This window comes from Vigna angularis, chromosome 4, assembly GCF_016808095.1.
Source record: "Vigna angularis cultivar LongXiaoDou No.4 chromosome 4, ASM1680809v1, whole genome shotgun sequence".
NCBI classification, from domain to species: Eukaryota; Viridiplantae; Streptophyta; class Magnoliopsida; order Fabales; family Fabaceae; genus Vigna; species Vigna angularis.
In genome coordinates this window covers 9,846,083-9,870,760 of record NC_068973.1, presented here as the reverse complement: position 1 = coordinate 9,870,760, position 24,678 = coordinate 9,846,083, and the positions used below count along the sequence as shown (strand labels likewise).

At 36.2% G+C, this 24,678-nt stretch overlaps 1 protein-coding gene and 1 pseudogene across 1 annotated transcript in view; one reads left to right on the top strand and one right to left on the bottom strand.

Annotated features, from left to right (window-relative positions):
- Positions 1–1,670: 1,670 nt before the first annotated feature.
- Positions 1,671–24,678, top strand: part of LOC108330204 (phospholipid-transporting ATPase 10) — a 39,138-nt gene continuing 16,130 nt past the window's right edge. Inside the window, 3 exon segments of the mRNA XM_052876425.1 lie at positions 1,671–1,744; positions 3,749–3,959; positions 4,077–4,202. Coding sequence (XP_052732385.1) covers positions 1,671–1,744; positions 3,749–3,959; positions 4,077–4,202 — 411 coding nt within the window.
- LOC108330207 (uncharacterized) lies at positions 10,548–18,661 on the bottom strand (annotated as a pseudogene).

The window sequence follows — 24,678 nt, the reverse complement described above, 5'->3', positions numbered from 1 at the left end:
TTCTTAAAACCAATGATTCACTCTCTCGGTTTTGATCCGTTTGGAACTGGAGACCTTTGGTCTCACTTTAAGCGTTCGGTCTTGTTCGGGGCTGATGCTTAACGTTCGGTATTTGGTATCCTAAGGGATCTTTGTGCGAAGGGTTCAATTGAGATTATTAATAATGAAAGATGAATAGAATATGATATGGATGAAATGGTTTGGATTATGGACGAGCGTTCCGGGGAGGAGTAGCTCATGAATGTATATTGGAAAGTGGTAAAGTATGAATGTGGGTGATGAATCATTATTTTATTCACTTCATTTAGTTTATTGTGCTAGAATTAATCATGGAATTGTGCTTAATTATCCAGTATTTTCCCATTTTACTGAATTGAGCCTAATCCGATCAGAAATTCTTATTTTAATTAATTTGAATTATCTGAAACGAATTATTTACATTATTGAGTGCAAGAAAAATTTTGGAAAATATTTTTGGACATTTAGACTTTCTGTACAAATTCCCAATTTCTCTCGGGTAATCGTTTACAGGGGTGCTGTAAACGATTACCAGTTCCTTTTTGAACACTCTCACTCATTCCTTGCACAGCTTGCTCCTCCAAGTCACGAGGGTCACCCCACACTCCTTGGCCTCACATCACATCACCATCCACCCTCTCCCACCACTGGAACACTTGAACAAGCCTCAGACAAGGGCAGAAGTGCCTAAGAGTCAGTTTTTTTGCCAATGGTGACCTGTGTTCACCTGACTGAGTACCTGTGTTGGACTTTCTGTACACATTTGCAATTCCTCTCGGGTAATCGTTTACAGGGGTGTTGTAAACGATTACCAGTGCTGCGTGAATGTTGTGTCAACTTGTGTGTCTTCGTTTGAGTTCAATTCTTATCCGTTTTGCATGCAATTTTTTTTCATAGTTTCGTCTGGATGTCTATTTTCACGTATAGGTTTTACTTTGTTCAAATTCGTTTTGTGCTGTTCCCAGTATTTATTTTACTCTCCTATGTCAGTCTAGTGATTACTATTTGAGTGACTTCTAATTTGTTTGCATTGTTTGCTTGTTGTTTGATACTTGTGGTGGCTAGAATTGATCATTGGACGGTGATAAGACCTCCCAACACTCAAGGATTCAACACTCATATTGGCACAATTTAGAACTCATTTCAAGAAGTGATATTGGTTGGTTTGGAAACCATGCATAACACACTTTTGCACGTCCAAAGCTTACTAGATTAAGCATTGTTTTTCTTGGCTGGAACAACTCTTTGCTTTCATCCAAAAATCAAGTGAAGATTGAAGGAAGGAGCCACATTTAGTGGAAATTCACGTTGGGAAGTTCCTTCCCTTGCCATGTCACGGGTACATATCCTAAGCCCATGAAAAAATTCCTTTTGATGAAGCATTCAGCAAATACACATTTGGAATTAGAGGAGGGGACCACCATGTTGAAAGCTCATGTCCAAAACTTCAAAATGAAATGCTTTATTGAAGTATATAGCACCCGCGTGCTTCTTATTTTGTCATTGAAGAAAACTTTACAATAAGCCAAAGGGAACATCTAACATCAATGGGGCCACCATAATGCAAAGGAATTTGGCAAGGGCTCCACGTGAAAGTGGGAAATTTCTATACAATGAATGGCTTGTTTGTTTGGAAGACATCACTCACGGCCATGGCAGCAGAGGAGGTGCTCACGGTGCAGCACCTTGAAGAAGACAAAGTCCAGCAACATGAAGAAGAAGTCCAGTAAAGAGAAGCGTGAGGTGTTGCATGAGGAGAAAGAAGGATACACACGGACACCACATGGAGGGGTATGGATGAGGTAGAGAGCTGTGTTTCATTATTGGAAGAGAAGAGTTATCATTTGCAAGGGAGAATGGAGCTGCAGCGTCCAGTTTCGAAGAACCACGGCTGCCACCAAGCTGTTGTAACGTCTGCCTCACGGTGCTGGAATGTTTTGAGTTGTATTGAATAACAAAACACATCACGGTGAAGGCTGGATGGAGAAGGAAGCACACAGGTCCACCAGTCCAGCACACGTCCAAGGCAGAAGAATGTTCATGGCAAAGTGGTGAACAAGATGACAAGAGTAGGTGCAAAATGGAGGGACCCTCACCCTATTTTCTCACGGCCAAGAAGCTATTGCTCAGCAATTTGTGCAAGGAAAAGATGTTAATTGGAGACAAAACAAAATCAACGTGAAAGCATGGCTGAAAAGAGAAGTCACGGGAGGAAGTTCAAGTTCTGATTTTGGCTATAAAAGAGCAATGGCAGCAGAGAAAAAAGATTCATTAGATTTTAGGAGTAGTTTAGGAAGAGAGCAAATACGGAAGTGTTTTATTTTCTGCAGCTTATTTTTCTTCCTCCCCGTTGGGGAGGTTTAGGATTTGTCTAATTTTACAATTTCATGTATTTGGTTTTAATTGATGTTAATTGCAAATTTCATTCTGTCAGTTTTCTATTTACGGTTTCAAAACTTCATTCACATTTCTCAATTTATTTTCACTGCACCCGTTGATTTACGTTTTCAGAAAAAGTTAAATTTCATTTTCATTTAAGTGTTTTATTTTTACCGTCTCTTTATTTTACCGTTTATTGTTTTCTGCATCGTTAAATTTTACCGTTTCTGGATTTTTACTGTTCCATTTTTACCGTGTTTAAAATTTATTTCAAAAGTTTTTAAATTCTGTTTTATTTAAATTTCAGTTTTAATTTATATTTTCCGCAACCAAAACCATAACACAAAAACACCCCCCACTTCGTGTGTAAAATCTGAGACTGAACCACATAAATTGGTCCTTGAGAGACGACCTAGGAGTCAAATCCTAGTAATATACTGCATTAATTCGTGCACATCAAATTTGTATGACCGCGACAGTCGTATCAGTGGGCATGCTAAGCTGGCGGTTCATCCTGATATTCCGTGATTACTCGTTTCTCACGTAGAGAATGGTAAGTCATGCGTGAGAATGGCAGGAGGTCATAGTCCTTATGGTTAATTTGGACAGATAGGACTAACCTCGGGTGACAGTTGTTGAGGGTATCCCAGTTATACTACATCACCCGGGTGCACGAACGTCGTAGTTACGCGAAATTCATACAGTCCGGACAGTTAGAGTCTAGTATTAGGCTTTGTATGTATAAGTGAATGAATTATCATATTTATCTGTATTGTGTGAAATCTATGTTGATGTTTGAATTAAATTACATAAGCTTACCCTGTTTCCTGCCTTGTCCTTTTGTACGTTCGTTGGTTGTTTTTCTGTTGCAATGATCATCCGTATGGATGTGAACAGAAGGAGAGGAATTGTTGGAAGAAGCTCTAGAAGAAAATCTTGTCGAGGTGGAAGTTAAGACCGAACAGTAAAATCGTTCAATCAGATATTGGCTTCTTTGTATTGACCGTTCGATCATCTTTTGGGCTACTTCTTTTGTAGACCGTTCGGTATAGGTCCTTTGTAAACCGTTCGGCCTAGTTTCAGCTTTTATGTAGTTTTTAATTTCTCGTAATATTGTAAGGTCGTTTGACCGTATTTGTACTGAATCTCTTTTGTAAAACTGATCTGTAATATTATTAATTTGTGATATTCCTATTATATGGTTTTGCTACTGTATTTTTGGGATGTTACAACTCCTATATGACTAGTAAAAAAAAATATCCACACATTAGGCTTTAGCTAAAAGCATATTAGAGAACCTGTGTATTTGAAATTTGGGTGCTGATATTTATAGGCTTACTCATGTTTTTAGGTATCAAGGGAAAGTCAGCTATCTGAAGGTGCTCAACTTCTTTTTGCATTTTGCATCCAGAGGGACTTGCCAGCAGACATTTGCTCTGATCATTGATGGAAAATCACTAACATATGCTCTAGAGGATAATATGAAAAACATGTTTCTAGAGCTTGCAAGTCATTGTGCATCTGTTATCTGCTGCCGCTCATCGCCAAAGCAGAAGGCTCTGGTATTTTTAAGCCTGTTCTGCATCCCTCTGTTCGGCATGTTATATATTTTTTGTTAAAACTGATGATTATTCTAGTTAGCTCTTAAAAGTATTTTATTATTATTGGTTCCTCTCAAGGTTACTAGACTGGTCAAATCTGGAACTGGTAAAACAACATTAGCTATTGGTGATGAAGCTAATGATGTCGGAATGCTTCAAGAAGCAGACGTAGGGATTGGAATCAGTGGCGTCGAAGGAATGCAGGTATCCAAAAAATTGACATACTATTCAATATTTAAAATTGATTTTCCACGTTCATATCCTGTCTTAGTAAATTTTTTTGATTTGTATCCTTTCTCCCCTAGGCCGTCATCATGTCTAGTGATATTGCAATTGCACAGTTCAAGTATTTGGAAAGATTACTTCTTGTACATGGACATTGGTGTTACCGGAGGATGTCACCAATGGTATTGCCACTCAAACTGGATCTCAGCATTCTATAGATTTAGGCCCTGAAGGATGTTCTGATCTGAAAGCTTTAATGGTTATATTAACTTTTTTATTCTTCTGGCAGATATGCTATTTTTTCTTTAAGAACATCACATTTGGATTCACCCTATTCTATAGTGTCTTCTTTTCGTCACTTCCTGTAATTGCCCTTGGGGTCCTTGACCAGGATGTATCTGCCAGGTATTGCCTGAAGGTAAGTTGTGTTTATCATCTAAGAATGTTTGTTTCAAATTCTCAAGCCCTTCAAATGGCCATTTCCAAAATGGAGAATATTTCTCCTTCCTCTTTTCTTGCTGAAAACACTAATTGTCGCTTATATGGTGACAAAAATATGATCCAAACAGGTATTAATATGCTGTCATGTTTCTATTAATATCTGAGAAACAAAAAATTTCATTGTTGTCGTGTTAAAATGATGTTTTTTGATTTAAATAAAAAACAATAAAACTCACCAAATAAAAGGAAAGAAAAGATAGCAATTGAGCCTCTTTAGCTGCCGTATAGTACTTAGTTGGATGCTTAATGGATTCATTAATGCCACAATGATATTCTTCTTCTGCACTGAAGCAATTGAGCCTCAGACCTTTGATGAGGAGGGAAGAACAGCCGGAAGGGATATGCTGGGCGTAACAATGTATACGTGCGTGGTTTGGGTGGTGAACTTGCAGATGGCACTTGCTATACGTTATTTCACCTTGATACAACATAATTTTATCTGGTGTTCGATTGCTTTATGCCAGGGTTGGGTACAGTTTACTTAAAAAGTGTATATATATAGTTTATCTATACTCTTTTTGTACTTAAAAAAACTTAAACTATATTTACTGAAACCTAGTTAATTATTTAATAGTTCAATTTAATTATATTGAACTTATTTTATTTTTAATACACTTACTGTGGTTTAGGTATATTTACGATCTAAATTTTTTTCCTGTCTTGTTACATTCTTCTCCTTTAGCGAGAAGCAAAGGCATATCCCTTTGTAACCCAAAGAATGTTTTTTCCCTTCCCTTTCAAAAGGGATAAATAAAATTAAAAAGCGATACACATAAGGGTGTATTCATCTGCATGAACTCAATGTGATTTTCTTTTGGATTTTGTGGGAGTTTTAATTGTTTAGGAGATTTGATTTTATTTGCTGTTTTTGGATAAGATAGATTCTCTCGATTGATTGATAAAGAGAGAGATTGATGACAGATAAGTAATAAAGATGAAAGTGATCTATAATATATAAAATGTTCTTCTTAGCCCAGAAAGACTTTGACAAATTATTGGGGTAGAGGAGACAACCCAAAACTTCTCTGTTCGGATGTTGCCGACACATAACTTATGAGCATCAAGTTCAGATTTGTTGATTAGCATCAGGGATTCAGAGTAATTTTACCTCTAGTTATATTTATGGCGTTCATGCAAATTAAAAATGAAAGCATGACGATCTTTTTACAGTCATAGCTCATGCAAACAACTATTATGTTCAAAAGTTTCTATAACTGATCAAAAGTTGTATAATTATGGCCATCAATTTATTTTTTATTGGAAACAGTATCTGGATCATAAGTGGGACAAAGACGTGGTTTTGGAAGAAATAGCCAAGTTTCCTGAACTAACTATGCAAGTATGTAACTACCTTGTAATCTTTTAATTATAAAAAATAAGATACTTATCAAAAAATTTATATGTTGAATCATACTCAGGAGAATGACCTTAAATGAATTTTGGTATTAGATATTATATAGAAGCATTGATATTCTTTTATCAACTTGTTTTCTTTGAAATTTATATAGTAACTGCAGTCAGAAACAGAACAACGACGTCACAAGGTTAACTTTTATTTGGAAAAAGGGAAGGCCCCAAATGTCGTCAAAGCTCTCTCAAAACGTTTGGAGAAACGTGGGGGTGAGATTATAGTTCATAATAAACTTAATGGCAGAAATTTGTCTACTTCATTTGAAAGCTTTGCCTGCAACTTGTTTTTTGATAGGGGTAAGACCCTCTGCCATCCTTTCTCATCTATAAAAACAAACAACTGATAAGTATACATAGATACCTAGTTGATTTGATTGTCTTGATCTGATATTTTATTGACATGCTACAATTTCATTATATATTTATATTAATTTTTTCTCTTTTCCAGTTAGATGTGAAAATAATTTATAGCAATGGTATTGCTTTGGATGTATTAGCCCAAGCTGTTGGAAAAGGAAGGGCAGTTGCTTTTCTACTTGAAAAACTAAATGTTGATGGACTTGGATCACGCAACACTCTTGTTTGTGGTGATTCTACTGTTTGTATTATCTACAAATGTGATTGTACTATGAAAAATAATCTTTCATTTCCTGAATTTAAAGGTCAGCAATGCACAGGAAGAATTGCTTCATTGGTATACAGAAAATGCAAGGAGCAATCCCCAAATAATTCATGCAACTGAAAGAAGCTGGCATTCTGCAAGCCATCGGTGACTTCTCTCAAGCCAACTGAAAGAATGTGTCTCCAAGAGATATTGGAGATTGCATGTCCAACGGGAAAGTTCTTGGTCCTAGCCATGAAGTAGTGATGTTCTACATGTTTTATGAGAGATGGAGGTGTGGTGAAGTTGAGAATCCTAAGCAGTATATGCAAAATTTGAAAGCAGTCTTTGAAGTTTGATCCAATTGTAAGATTTTACTCAGCTGCAAATCCATATCTAAGCAAGGTGGACCATGTTTTGAACCAGACACACTTGTTTCTCATGCTTCCTATCACTACAAAAAAGAAGGGCATTACCGAAGGCCAGAAGCCCTCGGAAACAGCCAAAAACCGTCGGTAAAAGGTAATTACCGAAGGCCTATCGACGGCCAAAGAGCCCTCGGTAAATCCCTTGTCGCTAACATTTACCGAGGGCTTTTGCCTTTCGGTAATTATCGAGGGCCAAAAGCCTTCGGTAATTACCGAGGGCCAAAAGCCTTCGGTAATAACCAAAGGACATTTTGAACCTAGTCTTGTCATGCACCACTGGACTTTCATCAAACAATTTAGTTGCAGGATTTTCCAACAAATTAAATAAAGCAATTAATAGGCTTGCAACAAAAGGTGGCACTCAAAATGAACTTAGGAGAGACTCTAAAGTGGATTTAGAAAGCAAGAAACAATTATAAGTTGCAGATATAGCTAATTTGAACTCAATTTTAAAATAGGCAAAAGTGTTTGATGAAATGCCTAAGAGAGCTACTGTAAAATGTGCATCAGATTTTGAAAATTTGGCTTAGCACTAGTTCACTCGCTTTTTACAATGCAGGCTGTTTGTTAATTTTGAATTGTGCACTTCTTTTTAATCTATTTAACCAAGCTTTTGCTACTAATTTAAGATGAAATTCAGTGCAATAATCACAACAACACAGATTCAAAAAATTCTGCAACTCATATCAGAAAAGTGTTGAAAAATTGATGGTTTGAATGACAATTTTGCTCAAACGAGTTTGGACACTTAATTTTATGATTTAAGCAACTTTGTTTTACCAAGTAAGACTTGTTTAAGCTGCCATGAGAGGCTAAATACTTGCAAATCAGAATTTCACTGTTTGAGTTGCTCTTAACACCAAAATTTAAGCTAATTCACCAACCAAAATTCAATAGATGAATCAAACTGATTTGGAAACTATTAATATGACTCTAGGACAATGATTAAAAGTTGAACAAGACTCTAGGATTGAATTAAAAGATGTCCACCAGGAAGTTCTAAACTGGACAAATTCAAGTTCACTTTTGTCACCTTTTAAAGTGAACTTTTTTGGTTCAAACTACTCAAACTTTGAGTTCAAACTACTGCACAGTTTTCAACTTATCACCATGCTAGCTTTGCTTTGAATCACTAATTCCAGTTTAATTTCACCTAGTTGATATTTTTCAGCTTGATTCAGTGTTAATACTTATTTCAAAGTTGTTTGCATTGTTGTTTGGTCCTTTGTTTCACTAAAACTCATTTTGGGGTGTGATGTTGCTTATTTTCCTTATTTTCCTGCATAATGGGCTGTTAGGAGGTCATATTATGATCTATGTTGTTTCTATACCAATTCCAAGCTTAAACAAATCTAATTTCATAATATTAAGTTGCTGGAATTGATTAATTCACCTTAGAGCAACTTGTGTGCATTTTTACATCTCAAAAATCCATTCTCAGTTCATCTTATACGTGATCAACATAACATACCTATCTTTGCTTTGACCCAAAGTTATACTTAGTAATTCATACCAACTTAAATACCATAGAAAGTAATGAGCCCCATATCAAAGTCTTAAGTATGTGAAATAATCACACCCTAGACAATCAAGATTCAATCATTAACCATAAACTACCAACAAGATGTTGTAACATGATATAATTCCATTCAAATACATATATATATATATATATATATATATATATATATATAAAGCAATCTTTTCAGTAATTATACATTCACACCAAGCAAATGAAATTTTATTAACTTTCATAGAACTTAGTCAATCAAATGTAAAATGAGTTACAGTGAAACAATTTACTATGTTAACAATCAAATTCCAGATTTCATCAAAAGAACTCAATTAATTCACCCTTACACTGCATTTTAACAAAACACACAATTATTTCCACAAAAGAACTCAATTATTTCCCCAAAAGTAATTAATATTATACTTGCAATAAAGTGATTTAGCCAGTAAGCCAACTAATGTACAATCTTTGAATTCAAATTCACCAGTACTCTATATGCTTTAAACACTTGTTCTATTAACAATCCTAATAAACATAGAGCATAAAAGGTCTAATTACTTTAACTTCCTAACCAACAAAATCATGCGTATAGATACACAAATTCTCAATGAAAGGGAATTTAGTTGTTTTACCTTTGTGGTCAAGAAAGATCAAATAAAACTTGGAGCCAGATAATGCCATATAATGCAACTCCTATTCTTTGATGACTATTGTTGAAGAGGTTGTTGAAATTTTTTATGGACATGATTGCTCCAACTGTGGCAAGCAGCACAACAATCATCTATTTAATAAAAAGGAAAATGGCATCAGTGAAAGAAATACTTTAGACATAAAAGGTTATTTAATAAAATGCCTTTCTCGTCCTCAAAGTATCCACATATATGTCTTTTTTCAATAAACTAGGAGGTAATCACCAATGCATAATCTCATTAGCTACTAACAAGCTTTAGGGTAAAAAATGAACTAAAATTCGGAATCTAACAGTAAATCATTGCTACAACTAATCATATAACACTCAAGTGTTGGAGACTACATTTAATAGACTATAAAATATTCTATGCCCTATGCAAAGTCACATGAAAAGGTTTACTCCTTAGTATCTTTGAAACAAACACTTATGTTTTAGAAATGCTTATAAATAACATTTAAAAACAAAATATGACTAAAAACTTATTTTAAACATTATGAAGTCTGCAACATGTTCAACAAAGAGATTGTTTCTCACTAAAAAAAATTAAGAATCACGAAATATATATATATATATATATATATATATATATATATATATATATATATATAAAGTTATAAAGTTATATATATATATATATATATATATATATATATATAAAGTTAAAACTATAATATACAAATTTAGTTCTGAAGTATGTTTGTTATTTCTCTTGAAAAACTAAATGATCACTTGTAAAGTTTAGTCCAGTGGTAATTCTCTTGAAAAAAACTAATGTACAATGAGTACATGGTTAAAATCATTTTCTGACTCGAGCAAGATAATCATCCACTTTCTGTGATATAGCATTCTTAAAGTAAACCAGAACCAAGTACAAGAACTTAAGGCACAATACATGGTTGAGGTCATTGTTTCGTGTGATATAAAAGCATTTTAAAGTTAACTAGCTGGATTATAAATGGATGAGTAATTTAAAAGTTATCAGACAACTACTGTTTTCATAAAAATAGGTGACTTAGACTGGCTCGCTGGTTTATAGTAGTTAATATAAATTATAGTACACATAAAAATAGGTGACTTCTAACATAAAAAATGAAACTTTAACCAAGAACACAAGAATTATACTGCTTAACTGATTTGAATTTCTTCACTGGCATGAACTTCCTTCACCCTAATAGACAGCTTAAGCTGATTCAGTTAGCTCTCTTGGAAGATTTCTGTTCAAATTGTACAAGTCTAAATTTTGCATTGTCCCGGATCTCTGACAAACCAATGCATAATCTCATTAGCTACTAACAAGCTTTAGGATAAAAAATGAACTAAAATTTGGAATCTAACAGTAAATCAATGCTACAACTAACCTTATATTCTTTGGTTCGTGAAGGGCTGCTTGTAATTTTCTGGTGCTCTTGGGATGAACCAACAAGGGGAAACATGATGAATACAAGAGAAGCAAACTGAAACTCAATCTCAATCTTAATCTCAGTCTCCAATTCCAGAAGATACAAGGAAGCAAAAGAACTATAACATTCTAAGCAGAAACTGAGTGTGTACCTGTGGGGAAAAGTGGAGTACTTAGCCATTGGCACCTTCACGATGTTCCTCCTGGCATTGGAGGCGGACTTTTGAACGACGACGACGACTTCTGAACGGCGACGGCGGCAACTGCTTCCCTCCCTTAACAACTTTCATCACCCTTCTCACTTGGACCACCCTATCTTCGAACCCGTCGCGGACCTTCTCCTTCTTCGTGTTGGACCCGAACCCCGTGTCCTGCTTCACCAGGGCGTCCGTTTCGAAGACGTCATTCCCGAGCACGAAAACGCCGCTGAAGGTGGGGCCGTAGAGCTCCTCGTAGGCTGAGACGATCTCGTCCTCCGTCTTGAGGGGGCCATCGTCGAAGGAGGGAGGGGTGACAAATCCCTCCGCAGGCTCCGAGGGATGTCTTCCAATGGGTTGACGTTGTTGGAGGTGTCGATGTCATCGGAGGGTTTGCATTTGGCGTAGAGGAGGAAGGGGTGGTGTTGGGGTTTGCCGAAGAGGAGGGAGACGGTGTGCGGCGGCGAGGGGAGAAGAGAGAAGCGGGAATTGCGAAAAAATGGCCATCGTTGAGATTAGGGTCCAGAGGTTTTGGGAGGGAGAAGATTTCACAACTGAATTTGGGAGAATGGGTTAGTGAAATCCCAAATTCTCATTTCACTCAATTGAACCTTTTACCGAAGGGCGTATTCCTTCGGTACTGTCACTGCCTTACCGAAGGATAAAAGACCGTCGGTGTTAATCCTTCGGTAATAAACATATTTCTTGTAGTGTATGCTTTCAATAGCTACTATCATACAAATAGAAATTCTGATATTGCATAAAATTTTTGAGGCATTGCTTCTTTGACCAAACATGATCCTAGTAAGTCAAAATGTTTATCTCGTTAGGTTAATTATGTTAAGTGTTCTGAGAGTGATTTAGAGTGTTCCAGGTTAATTATCTACGTAGCATCCTTTCACTTTTGGTACCATAATGATTTAGAGTGTAATAATGAATAACAGTACTTGTCTTATTGATGAATATAAATATATAAATATGAATACATTTACCTATGTTGATGAATAATGTCAAACATTTATGGAACTTTTTGCTTGAGAATGTTGTGAGGTGTTGAAAAGACAGGTGCTTAACTTAAGCAACTGTAATTCCATCCAATCAAACCATTTACTTTTTTTATGGATGCTTTTTTTTTATGCATTTGCATTATTCTAGTTCCTTTAAACTTTAAGATCAAATTAGTTTGTTTTCTTTGAAAAACTGCTACAGGTTTTTGTAACTATGAGATGTGATATTCTTTTAGAAGATACCAGAACACTTACTTTTGAATAAGCAATTATGCTGAGTTGGTATATATAGTATATATATATATATATATATATATATATATATATATATATATATATATATATATATATATATATATATAGTAAAGTAGCTTCATACTTTGGATTATATTACTGATGTCATCATAATGAGTACATGTTACGCAGTATTTACATAATGCTTTCGGGAAATTAAGCGTAAAATATTTGAATGTTGAAACATTAATAATTTTGAAAAAGAAATCATCCTGAACTTCTATTTTTCTTTTCTCTTCAGGCTATGAAAAATGTGTTTATTCTACATCGTATGAAATCATAGCATAACTTACTAGTTTGAAAGAAGCTTGTATAAATATTTTTTTAATCACTGTTTATATCATTGTTGTACTTTTTTTCGACATTTTTTAGTTGCTTCTGCACCACCTTTGAACTAAGGATTTTGAAAAGCAAGATGCATTTGTAACTGGATTTGCTTTGCATTAAATTGAACTATAAGTAACTGAAGTATACTATAGTAAACTGAAAAAATAGTTTACTAACCTGCACTGTACTATAACTTAACTAAAAAATAACTCAGTTCAGTTACTCTGAACTATTATTTAATAAAAGGTTTAAAGAATAATTCTGATGTATTATTTCAAAGAGTAGAGTACCATATATATATATATATACATTCAAGGATCCTATAATTCTTCATCTATTAAAGGAATGACATGTGCACAAATTTGACAAATTATAATAATATCTAAATTATAACTAACACAATATTTGAATGCCTAATATCCTTTAATAGAATATTTAGCATATCTTAACACCTCCACTCAAGTTGGTGCATGGATATCACACATTCCCAACTTGAATAGAGACTCATTAAACAATCTTCTTGACACTCCTTTGGTGAGAACATCAGCCAACTGCAATTCTGATCTTACAAAAGGAAATGAAATTATTTCAACTTCAAGTTTCTCTTTGATGAAATGTCTACTAATCTTCACATGCTTTGTTCTATCATGTTGCACAGGATTGTGAGAAATTGCTATAGCCGAAGTATTGTCACAGTACAAACTCGTAGCTTCATTTTGTTTAAAGCCCAAATCTGATAACACATTTTTAATCTATAAAAGTTCACATACACCTAGTGCCATGCCTATGAATTCTGCTTCAGCACTAGATCTTGCTATTACAGGTTGTTTTTTACTCCTCCAAGTTACAAGATTCCCTCCTACAAAAGTAAAGTATCCAGAGGTAGATCTTCTATCATCTTTTGAACCTGCCCAATCTGCATCAGTGTACCCTTCTACCTTTAATTTTGCATGATTTCAGAACAAAATTCCTTTTCCGGGAGCGGACTTCAAATATCTCAAAATCCTTTCAACAACACCCATATGAAGCTTCCGTGGGTCATGTATAAATTGACTAACAACATTCACTGCATAGGTGATATCTAGATGTGTATGACACAAATAAATTAATTTTCCTACCAGCCTTTGGTATCTTCCTCTATCTATGCTTACTGAATTGAGCATTGAAAGAGTTTATGATTTTGTTCAATTGTGTATCAGCTGGTTTACTCCCAAGCAGCCCAGTTTCCGATAGTAAATCAATAGTATATTTTCTTTGGCATAGAAAAATACCATGTTTTGATCTAGCTACTTCAATATCCAAAAAATATTTGAGGTTTCCAAGTTGTTTCATCTCAAATTCAGATGCAAGATATTGTTGTAAACTAGAAATCTCATCTTGGTCATTTCCTATAACAATCATGTCATCTACATATATAATCAAAGCTGTAATTTTTTCTTTTCCCCTCTTAAAAAATAAGGTGTGATCAGAGTTACTTGCTTTATAGCCAAAAGCCTTCATAGACTTGGTAAACCTTCCAAACCATGCTCTTGGGGATTGTTTTAATCCATATAGAGCCTTCTTTAATTTGCAAACATTCATTCCAATTAAATCAGTCATGCCTGGTGGAGAATCCATATAAATTTCTTCTGAAATTTCTCCGTGTATGAAAGCATTTTTTACATCAAATTGTAGAAGAGGTTAATCTTGGTTTGCAGCTAGCGACAAAAGTATTCTCACAGTATTGAGCTTGGCTACTGGTGCGAACGTCTCTTGGTAATCTACACCATAAGACTAAGTGTAACCTTTAGCCACAAGTCGTGCTTTATACCTCTAAATAGTTCCATCAGCTTTATGCTTAATTGTAAAGACCCATTTGCAGCCCACAGTTTTCTTCCCTCTTGGTAAGGACATAAGATCTCAAGTATTGTTTTTTTTTCTAAAGTTGTCATCTCCTCAACCATTGCTTCGGTCCATCTAGGATCTGCCAAAGCTTCATGTACATTACTAGGAATAGAAATTGAAGATAATTGAGATACAAATGATGCATATGATTGAGATAACCTGTGAGATGACACATATTTAGTAATGGGATATTTAACTTTGGCTTGGAGGTCTGGTTCATATTTAACTAGAGGTTGAACACGGTTAGAACGAGGTGGAAGAATGTATTGAACAGTAGTAGACTCAATGTTTGGTGTCCTGGTGGTCTCACGCAGACAAGAATCAATTCCATGATCAATTTCATCTAAATTAGAATTATCAGAGATAGGATCAGAAGGTACCTCTAAAGAGTCAAGTTGAACCTGTGGAGAAGATTGAGCCAATTGGTTATGATCAGAAGACACTATATTATCCAGAAAAGAAGGGTCCATATTTAGGATTGGCTCACTTCCTGCAGAATGATCCTTACACAATAATTTATCTTCACAATCAAACATACCAACATCATGATTAATTATGCACTTCACTTTCATTGCCTCCCTGAAGTGGAGAATCAACATAAAGAAATTCATTCTCATTAAATGTCACATCCATAGAAATATAAAATTTCCTTGATGGTGGATGGTAAGCACGATAACCTTTTTGAGTTGATCCATACCGAACAAAAACACATTTGATCGCTCGTTCTTCAAGCTTTGTACGTTGATGTGGGTGTAAGTGAACATATATAACACATCCAAAAATATGAGGTGATAAATAAACTATGGAAGGAAGGATACAATGATCAGACAACACATCAAAAGGCCTTCGAAAGTTAAGCACACTAGAAGGGGTCCGATTAATTAAATAAACGGCAGAACTCACAGCCTCACCCCATAAATGAGATGGGACATTACCATCTATTGCTTAAAGGAAACACAACACGATGATTTTTTTCCAAAACACAAGTTTCACAAAAAAAATCAGAAATATTGCATTTATGAAATAGTAATGGAAATAATTTTTTAAATAACCAAAAGAGGGATGTCCCAACCATCTATGCCACAACCAAATTTCTTTTTTGTTTTTATCTTGTATGTGATCGTTCGCAAGACAAGCCAATCCTTTTTTATGATTTGATTGTGAGACATTTTCAAGATAATACAGTTCTTCACTCTCTCTACCACTAGCAATCTTCTCCTTGGAATGAATGTTCTGAAAAAGATAATGGGTTGGGTAAAACAAGGCAACACAAAAATGTGATTTGGTTAACTTGCTGACGGAGATAAGATTACAGTTTAATGTAGGAACAAATAAAACATCAGGAATCGATAAGGAGGGTGAGAGAGATATAATACTTATACCTTCAATAGGAGATGAGACCCCATTGACATTAATAATAACAGATTTAGAATAATTAGAGGAAAAATTAGTAAATATATGAGGATCACAAGTCATATGATCAGTAGCACCTGAATCAATTATCCAATCACTACCCTTAGTATCAACAGAAAGAGTAAGGACATAGTTAGATGTCAGAACCATTAAAAACGCATCCAAAACCCCTCTGAACGGACGCCAGGTGTCAAGCAACAAGGATCTGGAAATCAGATAGTGGAAGGCAGGTGTTAGCAGATGAGCGGACGCTCGTTTTGACGAGGGAAGCAAAACTAATTTTTTTGAAAACTGCTGTCTCACTCTTTGCATGCACCCTTCTTCCTAGATTCTGAAAAACCTCTTTTTCTTCTCTTTCTCACTACATCTTCTTCATCTTCTCTCTAAGAAAACTCACCCTTTCTCTTCTCCGATCATCATTCAGACACCGTAGAAGTGTTTCCGGCGTCAAGAGCTTCCAATTAAACCGTTCGGTTTCTAAAGCTGAGCTGGTAAGTCCTTCTCTTCACCCAATCGTTCATTTTCCTAGGCATGCAAATCCAGTTATGTTTTTCTGTATTGATCGCCATTCTTCAAATGAGTAGTTCTCAGAGTGTTTTGATTTTCTTGGTTTAGTTGAAAAATTGTCGAGCATTGAGAGTAGAAGAACCGGTAGTGGTGCACTGTATTTCTGCCTCTAGGACGATCGTTCACACTAGAGGTAAGGGAAGCTTATTTAATTTAATCTGTATGTTTATTGTACTGTATGAGCGTTCGTTGATTTGAAGACTGGAAATGAAATATGGTTGTGCTATGTTCTGATGTACGAAATATATGAAATTGATATGATATAGATGTATGAACTTATGTAGTTAAACGTTGAGAAATTGAATTGAGATAAATGATTCCTAAGTGTGAAATTCCCCTATGAAAGTGTACGTTCGTTACTGAACGGTCTTTGACCGTTCGGTTTTCTAAGTGAACCTGGTTAGAATTGGATTCTTTCATTTGGGAAGAATCCTAGTTGAGGAATAGCGTCTGCGTGTTTTAATACTATGCTTTGGCGTTCGGCCAAGTATAGTTGCGTCTTGGTATTCCTTGATAAGCTTAAGTATATATATCTTTATACGTATTTGTATATTTTAGTTATTCTTAAACGCTACTCCAATAATATTTTAGTATATTTATCAAACCTCTTCTCTTTAAATTTAGTAACACTAGGTCTTATACTAAGTGTTCGTCCTAAGCAAGTGTTTGGTCTTACACCAGGCACTCGTTCTAGCTTCTTAAGCTAAACTTCATCATAAGAGCGTTCGTTCAAGCCTCTAGGGTTCGCTCACTATAGTGTTCAGTCTTTGACTGTCATTCAGATTTTTATATACTAAATCAAAATAAGCTAAGTTTTCATAATCGTTCGGTTTCTTCATGGGAATTATCCTAAGTCTTCTTCTTGGAAAGTCTCGAAGTATCTGTATTCATTGGTTATAGCATAGAGCCATAGTACTGGGCATGGTCATTTCGATGTTCGGTTGAAGTCCTCAAAAGTCAGTTCATCTAATTGACTCACTTTTAAATAACGCTCATTTCATTCGTTTATTGTGATAATTGATTTTACTCGGTTTCTTTCTCAACCGGCAATACCCTTTAGTCTAAATTCCTTCTGGAACTGAAGACTTCTAAGTCTCGCTTCAAGTGTTCGGTCTCGTTCTAAATTAGTGTTGAACGTTCGGTATTAAGTACTCTTACGGATCTTTGTTAAAAATGTTTAAGTGAGAGGAGTAATAACGTAAGATACGAGAATATGAGATGGATGAAATGTTGTGAATTATGGACGAGCGTTCCGGGGAGGAACGACTCATGTATGAATATTGGAATTGGTAAAGTATGACTGTGGGCATGCTAAGCTGACTGTTCATCCTGATGTTCCGTGAATACTCGTCTTCACGTAGAGGAGGGTAGGTCATGTGTGGGAATGGCAGGAGGTCCTAGTCCTTAGGGGTACTTTGGACAGATAGGACTAACCTCGGGTGGCAGCTGTTGAGGGCATCCCAATTACTACATCACCCGCGTGCACGAACGCCTGTAGCTACACAGATTTCATATAGTCCGGACCGTGAGTCTAGTAATAGGCTTTGTATGATATGTATGATGAAATTTATCTTGTTTGTTGGATTGTTTGAAATGTATGTTTATGCATGAATTAAATTACATAAGCTTACCCTGTATTTTCCTGTCGTGTCTTGTTTTGTACGTTCGTCTTGTCGTTGCAATGATCATCCGTGTGGATGTGAGCAGAAGGGGGCGAGCTGTTGGAAGATGCGCTGGAAGAAGAAAATTTGGTCGAGGTTGAAGTTAAGACCGAACTGTAGAACGTTCGGTCAGTAGTTTAGTTTTTGGTAGTGAGGTGGTCGTTCGATCACCTTCCCCTTTTGGTAATGTATGATTGATTGGTACACTACTACAAAATCGTTGAATACCGAAGGAAAATTACCGAAGGGCACTTGCCCCTCGATAAAAATGGTAATACCGAAGGATTTTTCGACGGTCAAAAAAGTTGGTCATTACCGAAGGCTTTTGGCCCTCGGTATTACACAGAGGATATACCGAAGGCTTTTGGCCGTCGGTATATGCATTCACTTAATGAAATCTGAATTTGGGATTTCCCTCTTCCATTTTCCCAAATACTTTCCGAAGAGCTTGTCCCAATCTTTCACTCCCGTCCCCGCTTTCCACTCTACCGTGCCCTAATCTTTACCTCCCTCTTACGTTCACCTTCCGAAACCATCATTGCCATTGATTCTGAAGCTGTCGAGTTGCTATTTCTTTACGACGGTGGTTTGGCGGTGTCAGGAGGTGTTGTCGCGGTGTGGGCAGAGCTTGTAGTTGCCAAGGGAGGCTAATCCAGGGGTTGTGTGACAAAGTACCTTTCGTTGCGTGAGAAGGGTTGCGCAACAGAGGGTGTTCGAGGGTTGTCGCTACCGTAGAGGTGAGTAATTGGTTCATATTATTACTTTAAATTAAGTAGCTTTTGGTGGCTGCCCTGTTTGTGATGCATGTGTGAGTTAACCTGAATATATGTGTATTGGTTTTGGTTGTCATTGGAGATTTTGTTTAACACTAAATATGATTGGAAAATTATTGGAATTGTAGTGGTGCGTTGAAGGCGGAGTGAAGCGTAGTGTAGGGAAAAAGTGTGGTGTTAGGAGGCTGTCTTCGTCCAGGGAGCTGGTTGTAGCGTGGAGGTAAGCTCTTTGTCTCTGAATGAAGCTAGCATTGGTGTAGAATTATGTTTAAATGTTGAACAAATGTCGTTGCATTACTTAAAGAATGAGATTGTATTATTAGAGTGTTTTGAGTTCATCTTAGGAATTACATTGCTTGTATTACTGTTATGCATGTTTGGTAAGGATTGAAACCATAGATTGCTATGGTCATATTAGGTTCAATGCTATTTTTTCTTATATTCCAAGCTATGTTGCATGTGTCAAATGTAGTGTTATGGCCATATTGGTAAAGGGTATGAAGGTTTTAAATGTATTAAAGTCCTGGACATTTGATTCAGTTTTGTTTAAGTATATTAGAATAAATGCTGTTATGAAACTGGTGATGATATCATGGTATGTGTGCATGTGATATAGGTACTTAGTTAGTTGATACCTTTGATTTAGGTACTTAGTTAGTTGTTACCTGTGTTGTTGATTCATTTTCCAGTTTTAGGTGTTTGCTTTAGCCTATATAAAGGCTTGACTGGTCTTTTACAAACCAAAACACACAAACACAGTAGTTGAACGTGAATGCAAAGAATTAAAGGATTGGAGACCTTCCCTTTTTGGTTTAAAGGAGAAGTTATCATGCAAAGACTTTAACATAATTGAAGAAGAATTAAAGGATTGGAAACCTTCCCTTTTTGGTTCCCTTTGAATTGTAGGAGTAGAATTTGCTATCAGTAGCAAATGCTCCTTTTCGCTCTTTTATTTTTCTCTTCTCTCATCTTGTGCTATCTTGTCTTCTTCTGTCTTTCTCATTTATTCTTCTATCTTTTCTCTCAATTCCTCTTCTTTCCTTCTAGTCTCGCTATTTCTATTGTTATCCAAGAGTTTCTCAAGTTTTTCTTTAAATTCAATTTCCCTTGTAGAGAAACCATGTACACCTATCATAAATGTTTTTCCCTCAAAAGTGAGGTATCCCATTAATTCTAGGTCTCTCTTGGTTGAAGGAGAAACAAAGTTTCTTCTCATGCAAGCTCTTAGCTCATACCAATCATGAATGAAGGATTTTCTACCTTTGTTGACACTATATTACCTATATGACTCCACCACTCACTTGCATGTTCTTGTAATGTAGAAAGATATATGTTAAGAGCAAAGGATTCAATATCTCTAGGAAGAGAAGGATGTATTATATCAAATTTTCTTAATGACCTTTTTCAAGAAAACAAAAGAAAACAGATTACAAGTTCAAAACTCAAATAGGATCAAGATAAACTACTGTACTGCTCCATGTATTCACTGATTTTGAATTTCTTTCTGTATCTGTCTTGGTGCTTTAGCCCTTCAATCCTTGTTGAAAGAGGATTCAATCTTCTGGAACAATATTGGGTACTACAGAGTATTGATTATGCTGTTTAGCTCCTCATGCAACCGTGAAACTTCAAGTAGAGCACATTCATCTCATTCTTAATGGTCTTCACAAAGTTGTCCAAAACAATTATGCATAGGTTGAATTTAAATCACGAGCAATTGCACTATGCTGCAAGGTTTTCCTCTATGAATTTAGCTTATTCAAACTCCAAAATCACGTGGAAATTTGGTACTTAAGCTGTGATTGAATTAAATTCTTTGCTTTGAAAATCTTCTGCACAAGCTGTAAGACACCCTTCAAGTGAAAACCTGGACTGTAGCACAAAATCTGCACCAATAACCATGTAAACAGCACCAGAAATGAGAAAGTAAGGCTGGAACAGAACTGACTTATTATGGACAAAACCAGATTTTTAATAGATCCTAACACAGGTGTAGAGTATATTAATAAAGCAAGAAAAGTCAAAATGCAGGTTGAAATCAAGGTGAAACCAAACTGTTAGACCTTGTGGTTTGGCTACTTGTATATTTGGCTACAGTTTATGGTTCAATCAAATTTTGGTTTACCTAAAACCAGGAACATTATTATACTATAACGAGCAAATCACCAAATCACTAAGGTAAAGGACAACAGAATACTGGAACTTGAAGCAGGTTGGAAGAAAGCCAATTAAATATATACAACTAAATTATGGTCTAAAATGGATGTACAAGTAAAGTGAACAAACTGTTTCCCAAAATCTCAGAAACTCATCTCAGAAATGGATCATAGAACACGTATCTAGGATCTGGAACAATTAAAACATGTTACTTTTATGCTAATCATCAAGAACATAAACACATAGCTAGCTGCTCCTAGAGATAGCAACAAGCACAAAGCTATACAAGTAGCCAAACATACATTTTCTTCACAGCAAGAAAATTAGTGTCCGTCAAACACTAATTTTCCATCTTGGTCCCTCTTAAACCAATCAACCCGTGAGCTTGTGGTCCCATAGCCAAGTCAATTCATTGAAGTAAGCAATCCACTTCATCCATCAACAGATCAAAATTTCTGGAAATGAGTTAAAACCAGATTGCTGGAAATCTGGGAACAAAACACTGTTACAGTTTTACAAAATTTCTTTGTTGCCTAAGTGATTGTACACATTCCATTCACTGATTTTTCTATATTCCAACCACATTTTCTGGTACAGTTTTGATTAAAAGTGCTGCATAATTGGGTACAACTGTTTTGAATTGTTGAGTTTGAATGTTTCTGTGATTTGTATATGTTTGCACAAGTTTATTTCGGCATTTAAAACTGCTGTGAACTATTCAAATGGTCATTTACAATCCTATCTGCAAAATGACCATCCAAACCATCAAATTTGCTTGAAATTGGAAGTGGATTATTGATTTTCTGCTGCAGTCTTTTCCTTTGTTGTTTAAGTGTATGCACACATCCAAATTGATGATATAAACTTCCTTGAAGTCTCAATTAACCCTTAGACACCCTGCCATTTATTTTTGCCACTGCTAGCACCACTTTAAGTGTCATTTTCTGGTGCAGTTTGCTTATTTTAGTGGTGTTTGATATTTCCAATCATTGCACTTGATTTTGGTCTTCGTTTTTGCTTTTTCTTGCTTGTTTCATCTGTTCTAGTGCCTCTCCTTTTATATATATACAATATAAAGAATACTTTAAGGAGGTGTTCCTAAAATGGTTAAGTTTTCTTTTAATTGTAGAACTTGCTGGTGCTAAAGTAGTGGACTGTGCTTGTGTCATTGGTCTCTCTGATCTCAAGGTAATGGCTAAACTGAATCATTGTTTTTGTAAGTTCTGTTTTAGTATCTAGTGTTACAAAATTATATTGATGTCTATATGGTTTGTTCATTTACCTTGTATTTCATTTCTTAGCCTATAACTTCATTAAGTGGAGTAGTCATTTAAAAACCTATGGTACTACACATTCTCAAAACAATGAGAAGGGTAACAATACACTAAACACTTAGAACCTACAAAATATTTGGAAGTACTCTAGACAAGAGAACTTCAGTAGTAATAAGTTGTCTCCTCCAACTTTAATACACAGCCCCTTAGTGTGTCTAAGGCATTTCGATATGGAGGACTTCTCTTTGGATGCCCTAATTGAATGCCTATGACCATAGTGTTCAAATTTCCTTCCATGTTCGACTTGAGTAGTAATAGGTTTATTACTTATGTCACATGGAGTGTTGTTGTTTTGGCTAAGTTTTTATTTGTTTGGCTTGTCACAGAACATGGCCCATTTTGTCAACCATCGTGGATGGATGTACGACCGTTGTTATAGTGGAAGGAGAGGTTTGAAGGAATCTTTTGTCATCGGAGTTGAAGAGTTCGTGGAGACAGCCCGACGATATCAATATTATGCCCTTGATGGAGGGATTCGATGTCCATGCATCAAGTGCGATTGTACAAGGATTTTGAAAGATGAAGTCGTCAAAGTTCACCTTTACCAAAAAGGGTTCATGCCTAATTACACGGTTTGGACATTTCATGGTGAAGAAATTCCTTCAACCTCCACTGCAGCTGAAAAACGGCTTGCATCAGGTTCGAATACTGTTGTACATACATGTGAGATAGATCAATTTGCCTACATGCAAGAGATGGTCGACAATGCTCTTCGTCACCATGCTGAAGAAGAAGAACAAGAAGATGATGATGATGATGACGATGAAGAAGAAGAACAAGAAGAAGAAGACGATGATGAAGATGAAGATGATGATCATGATGACGATGATTGAATGTTGAACATCTATTGTAGCAAATTGGACTATCATTTCATTACCATTATCTAAAATACCATCTTTAAGTTGTATGCAATTACTAGTACATTGACTTTGAAAACAATTCATCCTTCTTTATTTATTTATATTTATTCGCTTTGTTTGTAACCATTTCAATGCAGTAATGACAGGACAAGGTTCAGAGCGTCCTGATAAAGGAAAAGGGGTAGCAAGGCCTACAAAGAGGAAACGGCAGGCACCAAAGTATGTACTTAGGGTGCCTGCTAGACTACCTACCCTTGCTCCCGGTAGTTCATCATCTGTGGGGCCTCCTCCTACCCCTAGTATACAGACTCCTACACCAGCAGTAGACCCTACTCCTCCTCCTCGTGTAGTACACCCTTCTACTACCACTGTAGTAGACCCTTCTCCTCCTCCTGCAGCACACGCTTCTACAACCCTTGCAGCAGACCCTATTCCTCCTCCTCTTATTGCCACCCCCACTCCTCCCCCTATTGTTATTACCCCCACTCCTCTCCCTGACCCTACTTCTATACCTTCCTCATCTTCTGTACCTCCTTCTGAGACTGTCACACCACTTGGTGATCCAGATTCAAGTGGTGATGATGAAGATCTTGACTCGCCCCTCCATGATCGACCATGGATTGAGCCCTATGGTAAAGGGTAAGTTTATAATTTGTTGATATCATTTGATGTTTAAACCATATTGTAATTGAAATGAGTTTTGTTATGCAGGTTTATTCCATCTAGGGTTGCTTCCCAGGCCATCACACGTTCAATAAAGCAACAATTTTTAACTCCATGGCCTACTTGGGGAGCAATACCTCATGACGACAGAAAGCCATTCTGGCAGCGCTTTCAGGTCAGCAATCTATTACACTAATGTCCGTCTTATTTTAGTATGTTCTGTAATCAATGTTTGTTCTCTTTAATGTTACAGATGAAGGTGTAGTGGAAACCTGAACATGAAACTCAGATACACAGAAATTTCCACATGAAAGCATCTCATCGGCTGTCAGAGATGTTTAGGGATGCCCGGAATGCAGGACAGCGCCCTAACTGGCTGGGTGAGCACATTTGGAACTCTTTACTGGCCCATTGGAATACAGTAGAGTTCCGCAATAAGTGTGCCAAAGCCCAGCGGAACAGAGCGTCTGAAAGGGGTGGCACCCTGCATACTGGTGGGTCGATCACCATTCATGAGCATGCCATTCGTATGGTATAATCTCATTACATAACTTTTTCTTTCTTCAATAAGTTATGTATATTGTATTTCATATGTACGCTTGTAATTCTTAATTATGTTACAGGCACAGGCTCTAGGACGGGCGGTCCATGTTGATGAGGTCTTTGCACAGACTCATGTTCGGAAGGGAACTAATCAATTTGTTGATGAAAGATCTCGGAAGACTCATGTAAGCAAATAACACTATTATTAATTGTTCATTTCTGTTATACTATC